Source organism: Sparus aurata, chromosome 10 (assembly GCF_900880675.1).
Source record: "Sparus aurata chromosome 10, fSpaAur1.1, whole genome shotgun sequence".
Lineage (NCBI taxonomy): Eukaryota > Metazoa > Chordata > Actinopteri > Spariformes > Sparidae > Sparus > Sparus aurata.
This window is the reverse complement of record NC_044196.1, coordinates 31,107,752-31,129,482: the sequence shown is the minus strand read 5'-3', so window position 1 is coordinate 31,129,482 and position 21,731 is coordinate 31,107,752. Positions and strand designations below refer to the sequence as shown.

General features: G+C 42.7%; 1 protein-coding gene across 5 annotated transcripts in view; it reads left to right on the top strand.

Annotated features, from left to right (window-relative positions):
• Nucleotides 1-8,361, top strand: part of elavl2 (ELAV like neuron-specific RNA binding protein 2) — a 29,927-nt gene extending 21,566 nt beyond the window's left edge. For all 5 annotated transcript variants that reach the window (XM_030430776.1, XM_030430774.1, XM_030430772.1 and 2 more), the window contains 4 exons: nucleotides 887-1,040; nucleotides 2,563-2,788; nucleotides 3,427-3,465; nucleotides 5,683-8,361. In XM_030430776.1, coding sequence (XP_030286636.1) covers nucleotides 887-1,040; nucleotides 2,563-2,788; nucleotides 3,427-3,465; nucleotides 5,683-6,013 — 750 coding nt within the window. In that variant the 3' untranslated portion in view covers nucleotides 6,014-8,361. The remainder of the gene's footprint in view (nucleotides 1-886; nucleotides 1,041-2,562; nucleotides 2,789-3,426; nucleotides 3,466-5,682) is intronic.
• The last annotated feature ends 13,370 nt before the right edge of the window (nucleotides 8,362-21,731 follow it).

Here is a 21,731-nt window from a genome sequence, read left to right as displayed (position 1 = left end):
ATCAAAATGGATAAAACTTGGCCCACGAATGGGATGAGTAGAGGTTTACTGTATGGCTACCATGTATCACTATTTCTTTATTTGCCTCATGTTCTACAACAACCAAACGAAAGCATCAACAAAGATCTGTTTAGTCCACTTTAACAGATTAGTGTATTCAGACTAGCACATACTCAAATGCCCCAGAATGCATTGTGTCCGACGGCAGACAGTCTGACGAGGCGTTGTGAAGTGTAGCAACATGTAGCTGCTAACATTGCTCTGTCCATCTTTAATCTTAATACTTATTCATTATTCATACTTGACTGTCTCTCTCCCTTTTTTCTCTACTTTAATTAACAGCTAAAAATATTTAAAACATAAGGCTTCATTCAGTGGCCTCTCTCCCATTCGTCCATACAGTCATGGACTCCCTGAGCTTTGAAACTTTAGCTCAAGTTGAAGCATTTTAAAATCAAGCAGAGAGGTTTAGCCTCAATTTGAACCAAATGGAGCAAATCTGCTCCATCTGTTAACTATTGCATTTTACATTTATGTCAATATTTGCTTAATTTAGTCTGAAGAGTTTTCTGAAGTCATGATGCAGGTTTTTATTTTAGCATATTTTGTAGAAAAGAGAGATTGCAAGTGTTCATTTTGGAAATGCTACTTATAGCGACTGTTAATCTGGGAAATATATTTATATATTTAAAGTAAACTCAGTCTGGTTAAATATGAGTTAATGTTCTAACAGCATTCTCTCTGCTAGAAATGGGTCACTGCTCTTGTGTTAGTTTAAACAATCCTTAAATGACAGGTGTTTGTATAAAGTACTGGAGGATTGTGAATTTATGACTGCATGTGAAATGGCGATGTACTCATGGTCATGTGAACTCTCTGCCTGTAGGTTTCCTATGCGCGTCCAAGCTCCGCCTCCATCAGAGATGCAAATTTGTACGTCAGTGGCTTGCCAAAAACCATGACTCAGAAAGAACTGGAGCAGCTCTTCTCTCAGTATGGACGCATCATTACCTCACGCATCCTGGTGGACCAGGTGACTGGTGAGTAGGACGTGACAGCTGTCCCATGGTTTTGCTTTTTCCCCCTTTTTTTCCCACAGTTGATCCCTAACAAAATGACACAGCCAGGCATGAGAAATGCATCAGAAGTCCCCCAAAAATGCAATTTTCCACAAGAGGGGTTCATAGAAATGCACAGATGGATGGAATATAAAATGTAGCAAGACTTAATGCTTCATAATTCTTTTTACATCCAATCTCCCTTCGTCTTGCACTCACCTTCTCCTACATTCTCCCCCTTTCTCATCTCGTCCCAAGGTGTCAATGCGTGTTTCAAGGCAAGATATGAAATGCATATGGATACAGTTTCAATTTTTCAGCTGTCATGTAGAAGTAGAACCCTTATGAAACGCTAATAAACAATCTTCCACCGAGACATTTCCCAATTATTTTTTCCCTGTGGGCTGCTGAAACTTTGTATATTCGTTCAGGCATGCGTTTTGGGAATAGTTCTTTATTTTTCCAACACAAAGCCAACTTGTTTCAGGAGAATTCATTTGCAATTTCATTCTTAGTCTGTGATCAAACTGTCAGAAAAGGGGGGAACCAAATCCAAAGCAGCACTGCAACCAGCTTTTATAACAGAGCAACATTTATTACAGATGCCATTTTTAATACAGCAGCTCTCAAGGACAAACACAAGAATGAAAGCAAAAAGATTTAAGGGAATGCATTCCAACTCAAATGTTGCATGCAAAATACAAGAGCACAAACCGTAAGAGAAATGCACTTATCAGAAACAAAGCAGGGCCGTAAACAAACATTGGTTACTACAACGATGGACCTCTTTTTCACTTGGCAAAGATACTGAAGCTCAAGGTTGATTGGCAGGAAGAAACAAAGAGCCAAAAGACATGCATGGATGTTTCATAAGTCAGTGAGAGGTAAATAAGTTGAACATTACTTGGTTTCTGTTCTCTGCCGTCTTGGGACATCTGTGCACGTCACGACCTTTGTCTGGGTCTGCTTTCTCCCTGCTGCCTGCCAGTGTCCAGTAATGAGAGAGCTTCATACCGTCGCTGGTGCTCACTAATGAAACACAGCCCCTTTTCCACCTCCATCATTTCTTTTCTCTTGTGCTTCTGGTTTTTGCAGCTTTTCTTGAATTTTGGAAAGGGCTACTACGGATATTTGTGCTCCTGCCTTTTTATATTTGCTATATTTGTGGATGTGGATCTGTGAGAAATGCACAAAATTCTAATTTCTTTGGTATATCAATGTATTCAAGTTTAATTGTGCCTTCTGCCATCATTAATCCAGATTTGTAGCTGGTATTCTCACACTTCTGATGACTCAGTTGTGTAGCACTGCATCAGAGTCTTGGTAAAGTAATGTAATCCCATCACTGTTGAGGCAAAATAAATTAAACATGTAATCAGAACATCTACCCCCCCAAAACTCAAGTGTTTGGAGCCCTAAATTATTACCAAATGTTTTCATGGCTGTCAGGAGGAACTCTGCGTATTACTGATGTTTAGTTAATGTATTAATGTGCTCTCCTCAGGCGTTTCCAGAGGGGTTGGCTTCATTCGTTTTGATCGGCGAGTTGAGGCCGAGGAGGCCATCAAAGGTCTGAACTGCCAGAAGCCGCCTGGTGCCACCGAACCCATTACAGTGAAGTTTGCAAACAACCCGAGCCAGAAGACCAGCCAGGCGCTGCTCTCCCAGCTGTATCAGTCACCCAATCGAAGGTACCCAGGACCCCTCGCACAGCAGGCACAACGCTTCAGGTAAAGGGGCACACCAAAAAAAAAGTCATACTGCTAGTGATGTCCGAGGCTTTTTGAAATTAGCATTTAAATGGTCTCACAGCAGTATTATGAGAATATTCTGTGTTGGAGCTCATCAATGCTCTGGACAGAATAATTCATCCCCATATTCACATCTTGAACTTTGCTGTGTTCCTCCTGTTGCAGATGTTAGGCCCATGAGATGATTGCTATACTCACTAGATGTTTGTTTCGTTGGCAGTTAGTCTGGTTGGTGGCCATGAATGTGGAAAAAGATCTATAAATGAATCAGATTTTTTTTTTTTAGTCCACTGATTGCCCTCAGGGGTGGACCAGAAAAGATTACAATTTGTGAAATTGGAATTTTTGCATCGTGTTCAGTGAGCGCTGCAGTATTTCTGTCCTAACCCGAGCCCTCATTGTGAGCTGAACATCTCCTGTTGTTTGTGTAGGTTGAATAGTGATAAATGAGTTTAGTCAACAGGTTAATACAGATCTAATTGTTTGGCGTTTACTTGAATTGGACATCTGACACCAGAAATATTACTCATCTCTGTCATCCTTTCAAAAATGCATCATTCATGTCATTCAAATCTTTATTCTGAGATTAATGTGTTTGTGTTGTTTGGATTTCTCAGGTTGGACAATCTGCTGAACATGGCCTATGGAGTCAAAAGGTAAATAGATTTTTTTGTTTAGATCTCTTGGATTGAGCTGGGGGATGTTTTCCTGCATGAGCTGTTGACAGCATTGCGTAGGTAGTTAACAGTGCGTATGGTAGCACTGATGCAGTATGAGGTTGTTGATCAAAGACGTGCGTTAGTGCTCCTCTCCACAGACAGCTATATATACTGTATAAGCTAGTTGTTGTGAGTGAATCAGGCTGCTTGTCTTAACAGCAGGTGATGGAGTAAATATTTATCATGTGTATGTTGTGCCACACATGCTGCTAGGAAACAGTGATGGGTGTCACTACCCTTCACCTCCTCCGCTGACCTGCTACAATCACTTTCCCTTTATTTGTATGAAGATGAAGAAGCTGCTGAGCAAGAAAAACCTTGTTTTGATCTGTAAATCATAATTTATCAGCACCTGTCTTGTTGTTTTCCATTATGTGATGCCGGTTTATTCAGGAAATAGCCATGGACCAAAAGAGAAAGTCAAACTGGGAAAGAGATTGAAGCCAGACAACACATGTCAGCCAGTGGACTAAATAGTGGACTGACAAACCTTGCTGCACGCTGTTTAAAAAAAAACGTGCAACAAGCTTCGAGGCATACGTGTCCCAAACTGCAATACCCCGAAATAACCAGCGGGAGCATTGCTTCAGTCAAGGTTAAACTTTACATAAATAACAACTTAAATATGGTTTTCTACGTCAGGAATTGAAATCAAAACTGATCTTGAGTCTGATTTATAAGTAAGGCCCCAGGACATTCTGAATGTAGAAGTCACAGACACTGAGCCTCCACGCTTTAAAGATTCATTATGTTCAAATGTATTCAGCTGCGGGGTGTTTTTGAAAGCAGAAGTCTAGACTGAGCTGCTAATCAGAGACTGTGTAGTAGTGATGATGATGACGACCCATTGTAATTTACCTGGTGTTCCTCACCTGCCGACGTGTATATATTCTGACAGTGTTAATCTGATCAGTGGGAATGATGATGGCCTCCTGTGTTATTGGCCGAACTCGACAATATACACTTTAGAAATCCAGTTGCATTAATTAAATATGTACATGTTGAGTCACTTGTGCTAACGCTTCATTGTGACTGGTAATAATTTAACGTGTCCCTCTCTAGAATGAGGTTAGTGACAGTGATGCAGTGGGGTGCTTTAATCTTGACATAATGTCACAACATGTCTAGATTAAAGCGGTGTCTACGCTGCTTGTCTACATAACAAAGGGCAGACTTTTACAATCTCTTACTTGCTATTGCACAAAATTGCATACTGGTATTTTGAGCTCCATACTCTTACCTTGATCTATTATGGACAGCCCTGTCCTGTTTTAAACTTTGTTGCGTCAGGCGTCTTTCAGGATTCACCAGGATACCAGTTTGTCTAAGTTGAGTTTTATAAGAATGCCTTCCCCGAGTTATGATTAAAGTCCAATCACCTGCGAGCTCAAAGACCCGTCACCAGCCACAATAGACTTGTGATTTCCCTGCTGCCCTGCTCATTGGCTGACGTCTTCGTTGCTAAATCTCTCTCCGTGTCCTTGATGCTGGGAGCACACCTGTCATGGTGGATGTTCCCTGAGAGACCAACTGGAGCAGCTAATCTTACGTGACACCTGCTGCAATAATTCATAGGCTTTCCATGCACTTTGAATTTTGTTTCTTTAAACTGCAAATCCACATTTACCAAAGACCAGGGCTTTTTCCTGCCTTTTTTATTCCAGTCCTGGCACAACTTCCAACTTTAATTTGACTCCTGTTTAGCATGATAATACGGCCCCTTTTTGTTCTGGAGTAAATCATTCTAGGCTCCTGTCACTGTAGAAGCATGGTGAGCTCAAGAGGCAGCTACAGTTCGTAAGATGTGTGAAAAGCTCCGATATGAGATGCGTGTATGTGCATACATGTCGGCTGGCTGTGTGCTGCCCTCTCTGCTGCTGAGTCAGCATGGCCCAGCTGAGGGGAAATATTTACTTGTAGAGAATATTTGCGTCATCTAATGAGTTGGTATGTGAAATGAGAGTAGGGTGATGACACTGTGAGCAGTGTTTACATTGCTGCTACAGTCGGAGAGGAGCAGAGCTATGCTGATCTCTGTGGAGACTTGTCAGATTGTGTTAGGTTTGTTGGCACGATCTCTTGTCTTATAAAAAGGCCCATTTTGTCCTCATTTTGGCTCTCGCCTTGAACCATGTTACCTTTTGTCTTTTGCAGCCGGTTCTCCCCGATGGCCATTGACGGGGTGACCAGCTTGGCTGGCATCAACATCCCGGGGCATGCAGGCACTGGCTGGTGTATCTTCGTCTACAACCTGGCTCCAGACGCAGACGAGAGCATCCTCTGGCAGATGTTTGGGCCGTTTGGTGCCGTCACAAACGTCAAGGTTATTCGCGACTTCAACACAAACAAGTGCAAAGGATTTGGTTTTGTCACCATGACAAACTACGACGAGGCAGCCGTGGCCATCGCCAGCTTGAATGGATACCGCCTCGGGGACAGAGTGCTGCAAGTCTCATTCAAAACCAACAAAACACACAAAGCCTAATACCCACTGAGATTGTTTCTAGAAAACTCAGCAGAAAATGGAAACAGAAAATGGAAGCGCATCGACCGTAACTTTCTACATTAGTAAAAAAAAAAACAGCTTTGTAAATCAGTGTTACGAAGAAAAAACAATATTTAGCGTCCAACAATGTGATTTTTCTTTCTTTCCATTGCTACGCTTTGAAATCTTCTCAATATACTTTAAAACAAGAAAAAAAAATCCAGCAGGTGTTGAATGCCTGTGATGTTGAATCTCTTGCTGTCTTTACAGATGGACCATCTAAAAACGTTACTATAGGTTTTGTCATTTTGTTGCACATCTGCTTTGAAACAGTAAGTCTTGTAAGGTTATGTGTAGTGATTTTCTTTGTATTTCTCTGTGTCCTGATTTGCCTTTAGGTGCGTTTAATGCCTTCAGTGGTTAGCAAGTACTTATTTTTGAACTATTTGCAGTTCTGTTGATTTTGTAAGTATTCCGTTCATTGTAATATGAGTTGGTTATTGGTTGGCTGCATAATGTTGCTTATTGTAAACTTAAACGGATAAAAGACAAAAAAAAAATTCTTAAAGCAGTACCTTGCCAAAGAGCTAAGAACCTCTTTGATGTGGGTTTAAAAAGCATCTATTTTTATAAAAAGAAAAATTTGGAGAAACTTTTTACTGGACCTGGAACAAAATATTTTGACTTGGATACTTTGAGAAATATCTTCATATGACACCTTGTGAGCTTTTGAACTTTACAGGAAAGTTTGCAGTGGTTGAAATTTCTGGGGAGATTTATGATGTAAAAGATACCTTTTGAGATCTTTGTATTATCTTTAGATTATAGAATCAGTGGCAGTGCTGGTTTCATTTGTAAAATCATCTGTGGGTCCCCCTGTCATCCTAGTTGTTATATGACTAGAAAACTCGCTTTCCGATTTGATTTGGAAAATGGACAAAAATACAAAGGTTTATTCGCAAAAAACTGCATGCAAAATTATAACGTGGAGATATCTTAAAAGGTTAAATGGGGGATAAAAATCAGTTCTTCCTAAAGGATTCCCTTCAGACAGAGCTCATGGTGTTTTGTGGTGTTACCTACAATATATCATTAGACTGATTTTGTCGTAATATCAACCAATAAGGGTTTTTACATACTTTGTATGAAAGATTAAGGACAAGCCAATGACGGCAGCAGCTTAAGAAAAACTAGTCTGAAGAATAGAACGGATTACTCCTGAGCTTTGAGCTATGTAAATAAGTCCTTTTTTATGTTGAGTATTTGGCAGACTTCTTTTGGTTCTCGTTTGGACTTCATCGGAAAGTGTGATATTAATATATATCGTTTTGTTTTTTCTCTTTTATGGAGTATGTAAGGTATTTTTCATTTTGGATATGAACCCTTTTTTAATTTTTCAGTTTGCCTTGAGTTGAAATCCTTGGTTTGTTGTCCCATGGACTAAAGCATTACAGTGCATCTAATTTGTTGGTTGTTTGGTCTGTAGATAGTCTTGCTTCGTAAAAAAAGGTATTAAGAAACTATAGACATATGTTTTGTTTTTTATATATAAACATTATAGATATATATTTATGTGGTAAAGAATGGATATAAACCACAGTTTTGAACTATTTGATTAGTTTGGTTTTTTTTCATACTCATATATATACGTAATGCATATAACCTGTCTTTAAAATCGTAAAAAGGTGTATATTGCTTTATTCACTTTGGGGGAAGGTCAGTGAAGCAGTTCCATTAACGATAGCAAAAATCGGTCGCAAGAGTTTCACCGACATCTGACTCATCTCGAACAAACAAACGGAGGCTCGTGGAGCCGTAGATGCACTGAATACTGCACCTGCATCCTGCTTGGTATTTAAACCAATTACTAGTCATGCTTCCCCTTAAATGAGCAGTGTGCTATGCATTATATAATTATCTTCGCAACTGCTTTTTCTCGTTTTATCTATTCCTTCTTTGTGTTACTTGTACAAGTTAAATTTAAGTCTAGATGATTTGTGATACTTGCTGCTGTGGGGTAGAGGCGACATTCTTCACGCCCGACCTGTCATCGTTGGAAAAACAGCGTTTTCTTTTTGTAACTTCTTCATGATTATTTGGTCTTGACAAATTTGTGCTGATGGTCCGGCATGAGAGGATGTCGCCTCCCACCCCTCTTATCTCGATTCTTACTATGAGAATGATTATTTATTTCAAGTTGTATAGTCTGACTTGGTTCACAGCATTTTTGGAATAGAATATCTTTTGTTGAGTATTTAAAAGGATGTACATGTTCTTTACTTTGTGTTTGGATACTTTGGATTTTTTCCATGTTCAGTACATCAATAAATAAGTTGAAGGGCAATGCAGCTTCGTGAATGGATCCCATCATTCCTTTGTTCTGTCGTCTAAAAGATGTTTTGACAGTTCAGCTTGTAGAAATGTCACATTCGCTTTTCACCGCTCTGTCTTGTTATATTTAAATTGTCTAACTTTTCTTTAAAGGTCCATACTGGTAGGATTTAGTGGCATCTAGCGTCTTCAGATTGAAACCAACCTAACACCCCTCGTCTCTCCTCTATGCTGGCTGCATAGAAATATCTCGTCAGATTTGTCTGTTAAAACATAATTCATATTCTCTCAAACTGAATTCTTACTTTGACAGAGATTCAATGTTGGTCCTAAAAACCTTTTAGTTTGCGCTGCGCTAGCTCTTTTCTTTGCTAGTACTCTTTATGCTAAGCTCAGCTAACTATTCGACTGCTCGAGTGGCATCAATGTAATATCTCAGCAGTGAAGTGAAGAGGGATATCTCATAGGATTTTTACTCTTCAATACTTTTTTAGTTTGTGGATTATTAATATTTAGTTTTAGAACGTGATTAATTACTCTCATGCTCGCTACACTTGTCGATTAATACTTTGTGGTGTGAAGTTGTATCTCAGACTGTAACTTGCACGACAGCATTGAGGTTAAAGAAACAACAGTTGCACAGTTTTAGTTTAAATACAGTTTGTGAACAAATACAATGTGTTCACCCACAATGGATAATTGGGGCATAGTTCAGGTGCTGGCTTGTCACAAAGATCAGCACGAGGCTTGAAGGAAGAAGCCTGATATAGTGTTATTGATTTTTCTTTTTTTCCCCCTCTCTCTTTTTTTTATCTCATGCTCCACTTGAGGCCGACAGCCTCAGTGAAGATGAAATGGCCTGCTTTGAAGTGCGCTTCCCTACTGCGCAGCCACCTCACACTACCCGACTGTCATTTTAGGGGCACTGCAAGGACGCAGATGGGAGCCGCTGGAGGAACCACTCTGGCTTTTTGTAAAGAAAACACAAAAAGACTTCCAGCTCTGGCACGTCGCTCAGTTTAATGAAAACAATATTCATGGCATGCACAATCATGTAGTCATTTTAGCACTCTGTTTGGCTAGCAGAAGATAAGGAGGCTAATCTGCGTGCTGCTTAAAAAGCTTTCAGAGTCTTTCTGATATTTGCTGTTCCATTAGCCTGCGTGTTAGGCCAGAAGTAATCTCCCCTGACAGCAGTTTTTATTGTGAAAGGAGTCATTTGTGCAGTTTTAAAAGCATCCCGCACGTCGACGTTAAGGTTGCGTGGCACGTCTCGGGGTTTGTTGTGCTTTGCTGGAAACGGATATTGATGCGAGGCGCTTTGGCTGAGTGACAGCGTGTTTGTTTCTTATCTGGCATGTTTGAGGCGCTGAAACTGGTCTTATCGTGGCAGACGAGCGCTGTGATTGGGCAATCTCCCGCTACATGTTGTGATTACATGCTGCGGGGTAAAAAAATAGGATTAGGCCTCGGCAGTTAATGGCCGTCACAGATGAGTTGGTGTAAGTTGATGTCACATGTCCTTCTTAGTTACTTGACGCGAAGGAACGAGGTTTGAAGTCGGTGAGGGGGTTTTGACTGCCGCTTGAAAATCACTCTGACTCCTTCGTGAATGCTTTGGACAAGCACTCATTCAGATCGCTGAACGAAGTACAAGGGACCAAAAAATGAGCTTTTAACTTGGGAGAGGACACCATTTCATCCTGAGTGACGTCTCGCTGCCTCCTTATGCGAAAGGCCGAAAATATTAAAATTGTGTATTTTGATGGAAGCTGCCATAACAAACAGACCCGGAACATAAAGGGGAGAAGAAGTCTCGTTACAGCGCTGTGGTACCATCTGGTTCTACGTAATGCAGACGGTTGTCATCTGTAGCCTGAGCCCACAGTCCGTGTCCGGTTCTGGTTGTGTTCATTTGTATTGTATCTGAAGTGGATGTTGTTCAGCACTATTAATGGGGCCTGATGTTTAGGTCGGTTTAAGCGTGTCCTGATGGGCTGCTTCCACTTTGAATGTCAGGCGGCATGTTACATTTAGCAAGTCTTAGTCAAGTCTTTAGCAAGTTCTGACTATTTCTACCATTTACATTCAGCAGTTTAGCACCAAACTAGTTATCCATTTGGTAAACTATTTTAACTATCCATGACTTTTTGCACATTGTTTCAACTCTTTAAATATAGTTTACAGGCTAACAATTCCAAATACTTACTACTTTATTTCTTTACTTCTCATCTGCACTTTCAGTTGTTCATCCATTAGAGCTAATGTCTAGCCAACTATTAATGTCTTCCATCAGCTAACTAGCTAACTGTTTGGACCTTTTTACTGCTTCAACTAAAGCTGATGTCCTTTTTAATAGTGACACATGCCATGGCGTTCAGAACCACGTGGTCGATGCCGTCTGTGCTGTTTCCGTACAGCCTTTGTGGACCGTTTGCATAATGGTATCGTTTTCTAGGGTATAAAAAAAGAAAAAAAAAAAAAACCCTCTGTCCTGTTTGTCCTTGACGTACAGTAGCTGTAACGTGAAGCGGCTTCGACCTGCAGTCCCCACATGGCCAGCGCTGTGTCCTCTATACATTATCCAGCCTACATCTCCGTCTGCGTTTAACGAAGAAGAGGGTCACGCAGATGGTCCCTCCATTACCTCCCCACACATTCGCCACCCTCGCCCTCTTAACTGTCCCCCTGCTCTTGTAAAAACCTGACACACTATAGCGCTGTTTGCAGCCTAATGGGACAGGAGATAAATAAAATATGCTTGTACATTTTGTCCGGAGCTGCTGATGTCAGCAGGCTCACATAAACATACTTGCATACGGTCTTTGCCGCTGATGTGATTTATGGCCCACCAGGTTTTCTATTACACTCATTTATAATTTGCACCTTCCCTCCTGTTCAGCAGCAGTAGAGCCGGGACACAAAGGGCGGCGTTCACCTCGTGGTTTTCTCCCTTTTTTTTTGTGTAGGTTGATAGCTTGTATTCACGCACAGATAGATGGAATAATAGAAGTTTGTTAATGACGGGATGTTTGCACTTTTGAGGACAAAGGCAACATATCTGCACGAGTTGGAACGCCAGCGCTCTGTCGGCTTCAAATGTGGAGTACGTGACAAACGGGACGGCCTCAGAGCGAAAGGTTTTAGATTCTTGTCATTTTGAGACGACGAAACGTGGCGAGACGCCTTCGTTTCACCTGTTAGAGGTTCCAGCCGATCGCCACGTTAAAGGAACGGCTCGGCCAAAAATCAAAGTTTCCTCACGCCGATGGAAAGTCGGGGGAAGTCTCGTGGTCCAGCAAAACATTTGCTGGAGATTAACGGCAAAACAGCGCTGCAGCGTTCTGCTAAACCACTGAAGAAGACACAAGGAAACGCTTTTAGCTTAGCAGCTACGGGGAGATATTCCGCTGAAAAATGGGGGTAAATAACCTCTTTTCAAATCGATGTAGGATCTTGGCGCCTCTTAAGGTGAGCTGTGTGTTTAAATATACGTCTACGTTAACGTGTTGAGGAGCAGATACTGACTGAATCATAATTTTTGGGTGAACCGTTCCTTTAGAGTGGGGACGTTTTTAAATGCATGATTCATCATCACCCGAGTTCTGAGTTCTGTTTTTTCGAACACTTTTTCCCTCAAATAGTTCTCACTGACAGTTATCACCTGGGTGTTTGTTTGCGTGCTCCTTGACATCGACGTCAAACCTCGCTGCTCGTGACGCTCGCACGCGTTTTGAGTCGTTCACCTGGCTCTCCTCCGGTTTCGACGGTGAAATTGATCACCGGGTTATTTGTCCTCTGCCGAACATTGTCTTTCATCCAGCGATGAAATGCTCTCGAGCGTTTTAAATGAAAAGGCCTTCAGGCTGATTGGGGTGGAGTGGATGAATAATGGCCCTTTATGTGACTTAGATATGATCCCTTTAATGGCCCGGTGTCACGGATTATTCACAGGTAAATCCACAAGTACCTTCTCTTTGTGCGAGGTTCTGCCATTAAGCGCGGCCTGAAATGTTCTTTTTAACGAGCGGTGACGAAGGGTTAGACGCGTCGCCGCTGTCTATTTAAGAGGATAAGTGGCGATCGGTGGTTTTGATTGTGCACAAATTCAAATGAGTCGGCTGCAAAGTTGAAAACAGTGGAATGGAGTTAAAGTAGGATTTTTGTGTCCAACTTGAAATGAACTAAATGCCCAAGTTCAAAGGTACGAAGGCCTTTTTTGTTGTGCGCCACACGCAGGAATGTCCCTCCATCCCCCGCTGCCGCTGACAGAGCGGCCGCATGGCTCACGCAGCGAGCTATACAGCGTTGAATGCGTCTCCTTTTGCATCATTTTTCCATTTTTCAGACATCAAAGACATACAGATCAGTATAGGACCTCGTTCTGCTGTCTTCCTATTTTCTCGCGGTCCACGGTCAAACATGTTCCGTGATTGGATTTAAGTTCTTACATCACAAACGGTTGCGGCTTGGCTTCCTCCTGCCCCGCCAGCTCGGCGCTGACTCCCATCAACATGGCATCATCTATCTCCTCTGACGACTCGGAACAGGGCTCCATGTTATTCTCCCTATGAGGCCTTGGCACCTCCGCTCCATAATGAGGCAGTGAAGAAAAGGGGTGCAGATTAGAATAACAGCCTTAACTAATCCATAACAGGCCGATGAGGCGCCACGTTTGGGGGAACCGTGTCATTTCTCATTTTGCGGCGCCATGGCAAAATCTCTCCTCTCTCTCAACCCCCCACGCAAAACAAGCCCCGAGAATAGCGGCTGTGGCAAGCCGCCGGCACAAGGATGGCAATCGACACAACACAGCTTCTTCCCCTGTCTCTCTCTCTCTCTCTGCTCGCTCTCCTTTCTTTCCCAGCTCTCACCAATAGTCTGAGCAGAACAGAGAGGAAATCCATGCCTCTGACGGTCGACTTTGGAAATCAAAGATGAGTTCTGGCCCGGAGGAAACTAGTGTGAGGACTCCAACCTCCCGTCTCAGGGACAGAGCGCGCTCTGCCAGTGATTGGTATCGATAAGTCTCGACTTCAGCGAGGCTTTTTTTCCTGAAGCTTCCTCCCAGACAATAGCTTTGGAATATGGACTTATTTCTTCAGGCTGAAAGTGTTCACTAGGGGCCCCTGCTGGTCAGAGGAACTCACAGCAGCAGCAATCAAGAAAGATGAAAACGTATTATGTGTATGGAGATTCAAGCTGAGCTCTGATGAAGCAGTTTTTTTTTACTGAGTCGATCCCGGGAAAAAGCTTTGTGGTGAATGTAGAAACACCCCTTGTGACTTACGGCAGATCTATGGAAGAGGATGAGGACCACTTTCAAAAAAAACATTTTTGATTCAGAACTCAAGATGTTCTTCACCGTGGCCCAAATCCTCCACACGGAGCTGTAAGTGCTTGTTGCCCCCAAAAAACAAGATCAGACGGAGCATTATATGCAATATTTTCCAGTATTAATAATTCCAATTGAAACACAATTTACATTCGGAAAGACTTGCTGAGCAGAGAGAGCCCTCTTTTACAGAGCGTGGCCAATTTGCAAGTCAAAAACGAGACGCGCATAAAAAAAAAAAAAAAGCCAGACAGCGACGATAGAATCTGGAGCGAAGAGTGACGCCTGTCCACGGATGAAGTCAATTAATGGCTGAAGGACGGATGGCGTGCACCTCATTACCTCCGAACGACTGATTCAAGACACATTTCGCAAAGAATCCAAGCCTGAAAATTGAGATCGCACATAAGAAATATCCCTGTTTAATATCACTAAAAGCAAGATACAAGTCGTTCATCACCTTGAGAGTTGGGATATTTGCTGATGACGCAGTGATAACGAACCCCGCTGCGTCACAATCTCCATGTACGGTGAAAAGAGAAGAGGACCCAGCACAGATCCTTGAGGAACTCCTTTTGAGCTGAGATACAATCTGTATAGATGAATAGATGAGCCTTTCAGCCCATTGCGTCAGAGACGGTTTGAATCCAGCGAGGCCGAATGAGTGGACGGGTTCAAGGCTCTGACAGTTTGTGGTTGTTATGCAACCATGAAGTCACGAAGTTAATCATATAAACGCTCAGGATTCCAATTCTTATACTCGCATGCCACAACGATCGCAAACATTTTGTTGAATCACAGTTGCAGCCTCTGTGATTTTTTTTCTCCCTTTCACATTGCCGAGGATGAGACCTATCAGCGCGTTGCACTCTGGTAAAATCCTAGAAATGGTCTCAGGTAGGTGGAATCACACTGGATTCAACACGAGTGTCAGGTTCTCTCGTCGCAGCAGCACAGCCTGATGAGCCGCTGCAGTTCTGGCCATTTTCTACCACTCGCACAGCAACTGCAGCTCGATGATGTGAATGAGAATGGTGGGCGATGCCGAGCACCGTCTGTAGCATGTCAGGTGTACCACTGTCATTTTAAGTCCTCGGCCGTGTTTAGTGCTTTTTTTTTTTTTTTTTTTTATTTTTTTTTCAGCATAAATGGTGAAACAACTTCCCCATAAAGCAAACAGAATATAACCACATGCGTCTAATGACCTCCTATTTCCGTTGCTCGCTCTGTGCGTGAGGCGAAGAGGCTTTTTGGACACTTGACAGATTGCAACCCCCCACCGAGCGCGTTGATGTATGCATGAGGCCTCGATGAAAGCTCAGCACGAGGGTGTCTGTTTGTCCTACAAGTCGGTTCCTGCGTGTTGCACATCTGGATGCATTTTGCATGTTTCTGATGCGTCCATACATTAACGCGATGCGAGCGAGGCGGAGGCTGAAGTAGCTGCCGGCCGCCTCGCCAGCCTCCGTTCTCCTGTAATAAGGCCTGGTTTAAGGTTGACCAGAGCACACCAGGAAATAGTGCCTCGTCCCTCATTTCCTCTGCAGTCGGTGGAGATGAGATCTCTTCACAATATTTACCCGGGGAATAATGATGTTTGATTTGACTCTCTTCTGGGTGTGTCTCTGCGAGGGCTATTTTCATCCACTGCTGCCACTGAGAGAGAAAACAGACAGAAGCTATGTCCACAGGAGAGAACGAGCCTCAGATCATTGTTTATGGATGATGCTAGGTTGGTGTATTTCTGTGCTCGGCCTTCAGAATGAAAGGGGCTCCTGCGTTGCGCGGTTGGTAGCGTGACTCACTGCTGGTTTCTTAGCTTATTGCATTCCTCTCAGATGCTCCTGAACCAACTCGGGCTGGAGAGGCTGCATTCCCTCGACATGGAAAGAAAAAGGTGTTCTAATAACGCAGTAAGCACGAACACAGAGATGTAAAACACCCTGCAGCTCTCCTGTTGGACACATGAGCAAGACTGAGAGACTGTCTTTGTCTCTTTGAAGTCGTTTTGTTTCTCTGATAAGTCATTTGGAGTCTCTTTTAAATGACTCCCTTTTAAATCTTTAAGTTTTGCTGAACGTTTTTGCATCCCTGTGTGGTCATTTTCCACGTTTTTGTAGTGATTCTCCGTCTCTTTGAAGGTTTTTCGCTTCTCTTTGTAGTGCGTCTTGTGCCTCTTTGTAGTCCATTTGTTGTTCTTTGTGATCATTAAACACCTCTTTGTTGTGGTCGCTCTGTGCCTCATGGTGGCCATGTTTACATCTCTTTGTAGTCATTTTGTGGCTTTTTTGTGTCTTCCTAGTCATTTTCCACTTTGTGTGTCTCTTTGAAGTTGTTTTGCTTCTCTTCGTAGTCTGTCTTGTGTCTCTTTCTGTGCATTTGTAATAGTCTTACATGTATTTTTGTGTCTGCAGTCCATTTGTTTTTTCTTGTTGTACTTTTGCATCCTTTTTGTGTCTTTGTAGTCATTTTACACCTCTGTGTAGTCGTCCTGCACCTCTTTGTGGTCTCTTTGTACTCATTCTGTTTTGTTGTGTCTTTGTAGTCACTGTCCGTCTCTTTGAAGTTGTTTGCTTCTCTTTCTAGTCTCATCTCTATTTGTGTATATGTAATAGTTTTACATCTCTTTGTGTTTTTGTGGTTTATTTGTTTCTCCTTGAGGTAGTTTTGTGTCACCGCAGCTGTTTGATGCATCTTTGTAGTCATCATGCGTCTATGTGTAGTCGTTCTGTGCTTCTGGTCATTTTACATCACTTTTTAGTCGTTTTGTGTTGTTTCTTTTGTCTCTTCCTGTATCTTTGTTATCTTTTTGCATCTCTTTGTCTTCATTTGTTCCATTTGTAGCAGTTTTGTCTTTTTGTAGTCCTGTGTTTCGTGTCTCTTTCTTGACGTTGTGCATCTCACTAAGGTGAAGCAACAACTTTTCAACAGTAAAGTTGAATCATTTGTTGTTGTGAAGCTCCCAAAAAAAGGAAAGTGTTTGGGTTCTGCATTAAATACTTTCCACTGATTCACTAATACGGATGGATTATCGTGGTTATTCTGAATTACATCTAAATGTTTTATTTTGAGTGTATTAGCGCCGACAGAAAGTGTTCTGCCAAGGTTTTTTTTTTTTTCATCAAACCATCACTGCTGATCAGGAGGTGAAATGTGGCTTATAGGGAAGAAAACAAAACTAAAAGAAAAGGGAATACTTAAAACTAATAAGCTTCTCTAACAAACTCTTTATTAAAATGTCCATTCTGATTGGATTTGATTATGCTTAGCTGCTATTCAAAGCAAAAGTAGGGCTCGGAAGTCCTCTGGGGTTGTGGGTTGTATTTATCCACCTTTAGTTTCCTCGGCAGCTCAGCTTGAACAGCTACAGAAAGCAGCGGTGGTGTTTACCTCATTACAGCCTGCACTCTCTCTGAGGAGCACAGTCATTTGCATGGCTGCTTGTCAAACCACGTTAATATTGACAAAGATTTGCACCCATTTTAATCACGCCACGTAAAAAGGTATACAAAGTTGTTTATGACTGCTCCACCGCTGAGCAATAGGCACATTCTGTGCCGCGGCGCACATTAAAAAAGATTGCACTTTGTTCCGAGCCGCAATTGCAAATCACAGACGTCAAAGAGGTGGAGGAAAAATAGATGACTGCGATGGCAGTTTGAGTCTAACGAAAATGCATTTACATATTAAACCACACAGCAGCGTGCGGAGCGAGGCTCTGTTTGAATTGCACGCTCCAGCCTGCCTTGCCTCAGTGTGAGGAGTAGCAGGGGCCTCGCCGCTGTGACTGCAGTACCGTAAATTTGAAGTTGTTTACGGATGCTGCCATCTTGGTGCGCTCCGGGAGGGAAACTTGGAGCGGGGCCATTTACCGGCAGCTTGATGAGAGTGCAGTGAGGCGAGTTAATTAATACAACATCCCTGGGCCCACAGGCTAGGCTGCAAAGCTAACCCAGGAGGGAGGAAGAGATAGAGAGAGGAGGACAGAAGAAAGGACGAACCATGTGTGGGAATTGTAGATATACACGGAGAGGATAAAATGGTGTGGAGTGAGGCTACAGTACCTGCTGGGACTGGGAGATGTGAGGCCAAAGACAACACACAAAATGGACTGAATTAGCCATCTCCATCGATTGTTAATGCCAGGATCTTTCAAGATGGTCACCATGACGAATAAAGTTTTGTTGAATTCTTGCTTTGAACTGAGACACCGTCAGAACCCGACCAATCATGGCTCGGTCACGTCTTGTGTGACCTAGTAAAGAACCAGGAATCAGCACATTTTTACATATCTGAATACAGATTTATAAATGAGACAAAACTTGGGACCATCCATTGTCACTGAGGTGTGAAGGTGAGATCTGTTTCTGTCCTTATTTGGGGAAGAAAGAGGTTGAGTGTGCAGCAGCTGACGCCGCATGACGACATTATTTAGGTGTGATACTGCCGAACAAAAGGGTGATTTGTCGGCACCAGAGTCTTTTGTTGTCAGGATGCTTTGTTGGTTGTCTTCCACTTACGACACCAGAATAAAAACGAGCTGTTGTCACGCCCGGAGACGAGAGAGGATACAGTATGGAGGCGATTTACAGGGGCTATGACTCAGTGGACAGAAGTGGCGTGCAGCAGAAGAGGAGCCAGAAAAAGATCTTCCCATCTCTCTCAGTAATCGGGGATTTATTACGACAGAGCCCATTTTGATTTTCGATTTTCATACTTTTTTTGGAGACCTTGTGAAACGTAGCACTTGGTGCTGCCATGAAGTTCCAACTGAATCTACGGGGGCTATTGGACTATCGCCTCTGGTGTTGGGTTAGGGTTAGGGCGTGTTTGACATCATGTTACTACATTTGTTTCTTCACATTCTGTTGATAATGCAGGTCAGTATAGGATGGGGAGATGTCACACAGCAGAGGTTTAAACAGTGAAGTGAATTCAGGAATTCTTTCGCTAAAACTACAAGCCTCAGGTTTTTGGATATTGACATTCTTGCCGCATTAAAAATGCATCTCCTACAACGCCACTCGCTGTCTCCGACTGGAATAACTGGATACCACCTCTGAGTTTGTAGCGAGAGCGAGACTGACGGCAGACGTGCGCTCCAGCGAGAGAGGACTTTTAAAAAAGACTTAAGAGTATCCAGGTCCAACCCACTCCAACAAACACTTGAAACAAATGGATCTATTGGCCTCAGCGACCTCTTAAACAAAGCGGAAAAGAGCAACTTTGGTCTCGCTTCCCCTGCAACCGATTTTTTTTTTTTTGGCAAACTGTGAGTTCTCAGGCGCAGTTCCCCTTAACTTCGCCTCAGTGAGAAAACTCTTGTCTGTTGAGCTCCATCAAACAAGAGAAGAATTTGCCTGGAGATAGAGGAGTCCGTAGGGAGGTCCCTGCCTCCCCCTCTCGCTCTCTCTCTCCCTCTCTTTCCTTCTCTATCCATTTATTTAAGCTGGCAAAAAAAAAACAACAACTTTGGGACCGGGGTTGTCAAACAACACTTTATTCTTTTTTATTTCCCCATTTCAAGGTGTGTGTGTTCAGTCAGAGAAAGCAAATCTGCACACTCAGCATTCCAAAAGTGCTCTTTATTGTAGTATATAACAATGTATGGAATGAATACATGTGGTAAAGAATAGCCGGTGCTCTCCTATGCTGAACAATGATATCATTTTTTGTTTTTTTTTAATAATAATAAGCTCCCTCATTCATTGACTACGTTTATCACGTTTGCGAATCAGCCGAATGACGGCGAAAATACTGTAAATAGCACGCCTGCCAGTAGACACAAAAGGAGATGGGGGGCTATAAATACCCTGAATAAATCCTCCTAATCAGGAAGCGGGAGAAGCCCGAGTTGTGTTGATATGGAGGGACCGGTGGCTGAATACCATTTTAAATGCTCTCCCCAGCTTTTTTTCTTCTTCCCTTTTTGGTTAATGTTTAGAATTCACTGGATAATTACCATATTAAAATGCATGTAGGAGTCGGTGCGGTTGTGGTGGGGAAAGATAAGGCTGCGAGAGTAGGGAGGGAAAAAAAAAAAAAAGTCCACCGGAGGCCTATCAGTCAGTTCTGAATTGCTTTATAATTACTGAGATGCACAGACGTAATTTCCTTCTAAAAATAATGCAAAGTTTAATTTCCCTCCACTCCCTTAAAGCTGTTGCGAGTCTCCCCCACTTTCCGTCTCCCGAATGCATCGACTTAACCTCTTCCTGTATCCGTCAGTGTGGTGCCGTGTTAAGCACAGCGTAGCCTAGTTTCTGCACAGCGTGAATGTTGCTCCCTCCCCGTTTTGGGATTGGAGAAGAATCCAAATTCTGACACATTGGGGTTGTATTCATGAATATGACATACCGTCGAGCCAAAGTTCTTTAAACTCGTCGGGAGTTTTATTTGCATAGATCTCTCGTAAGTTTTAATCTTTTGTGCACGACGACACTAAATTCAATTATTTATTCTGTGCACAGACGAGGTTTCCCGCTCTGAACAGCTGGGTGTGTCGGTAACGCTCCGGCCTTAATTAGACTGAACCTGGAGACGTCTGACAACCGAGCAGGTTTCATGATGGAGGTTCGGTACTTCAAGTCGAGGCGATTTAGGAGAAAAAAAAAAAAAAAAAAAAACTTTTTCAGGCCAGGAGATGGCTGCTTGTTATTTTTTTTTTCTGAAGGAGTTCAACTTGGGGTATGTCTGCCCTATTTATAGAGATCGCTACTATCAAGTGGAACAGAACTCAAAATCTCACACTGAGCTCACACATTACAGGTGGTGACGGCAACTGTTGGCTTTTTATTTGCTTTTTCTTTAAAGGTGCAGTTTGTGAAAATAAATCGGAAGAGAAAGATCGTCGTCGACTAATGTGTACGACTGAATAACCAAACTGACCTCAGAGGACGACGCGGTTTCATGCCGTTTGTTTACGTGTGGCGGACCCTGCCACCTTTCCATAGCGTCAAACAGTGTTGTGGGACCTTATTTTCCTCTGAGAACAGCTTGTTATCTGTTGCTCCGAATTATTTTTGCAGAATAAAAAACAGAATCCCCTCATAACACAACTGAGTTTCTTTCAGGGTCTTTTTCCAATAGTGTACATTTTAAAGGGGCACTCCGCCAGTTTTACACTTGATGGACGCTTTTACTGAAATATAGAAAGCAGTTCAGATTGAATAGAAATGGGTTTGGGGCTTGGTGATTATAAATAGATATCACAAAGGCTGAGGAACAAACTGGGGTTGTGGAGGGTCTAATGAAAGATGAACTATGGGAAATGTAGGATGGATATCTAGTATCGCTTTGTACAACTTTGCAGATCCGCTAGCACGTCTGTTTACTTCCTCTTGTTGATCGTCTGTATGTGGAGGTGTCATGTAGCTCCTGTTGGATTTAACGGGTTTATGCTGCTGACCGAAAAATCCAAATTACAAATAGAGGATGAGCTAAAAAGTGATTTAAAAGATATTTTCTGTGACCCAGAGTCTGGCGATTCAGACAACCAGCTGCTGGAGGCTCTGGTTACTTACATTATACACCAACATCCGTGAATTGCAGTTGTTCTATAGGAAGACAAAATTGTAGCCGAGGAAAGGAAAGGACAGAAAAGGAAAGGTTGCGGTGGGGGGGTGTGTGTGCGACGACCGGCAGGTTCTCTTGTGATGAAATATTGATGGCGCTGACTTTGATTCTGCAATAGGTACTTTTGATCCAGATCTGTCGTGGCAGAAGAGACGCCCTCCCCCCCCCGATTCTTCCTCAGGTGTATCGCCGGTCTTTTCGCTTTCGAAAAATGCCATCCACCCTCCACCAGCTTTGATCAAATGTGTAGACTTTGAAGAAGAACTTATAGAGATCAATGATGTGTGTATACGGGCAGGCGGATACTGAAGGTCTATAACTCAATATGTTGCAGCGGGCGCTGGATGAGTGCCAGCGACGGGGCTCTGCAGTTAGTCAGTTGTTGACTTTTATTTACCACGACCGCTGCTGCTGCTGTACAGTAATTGATGACTGAATCAAACACAGAAGCGGAGAAGCAACCGCTGACTTCTTTGC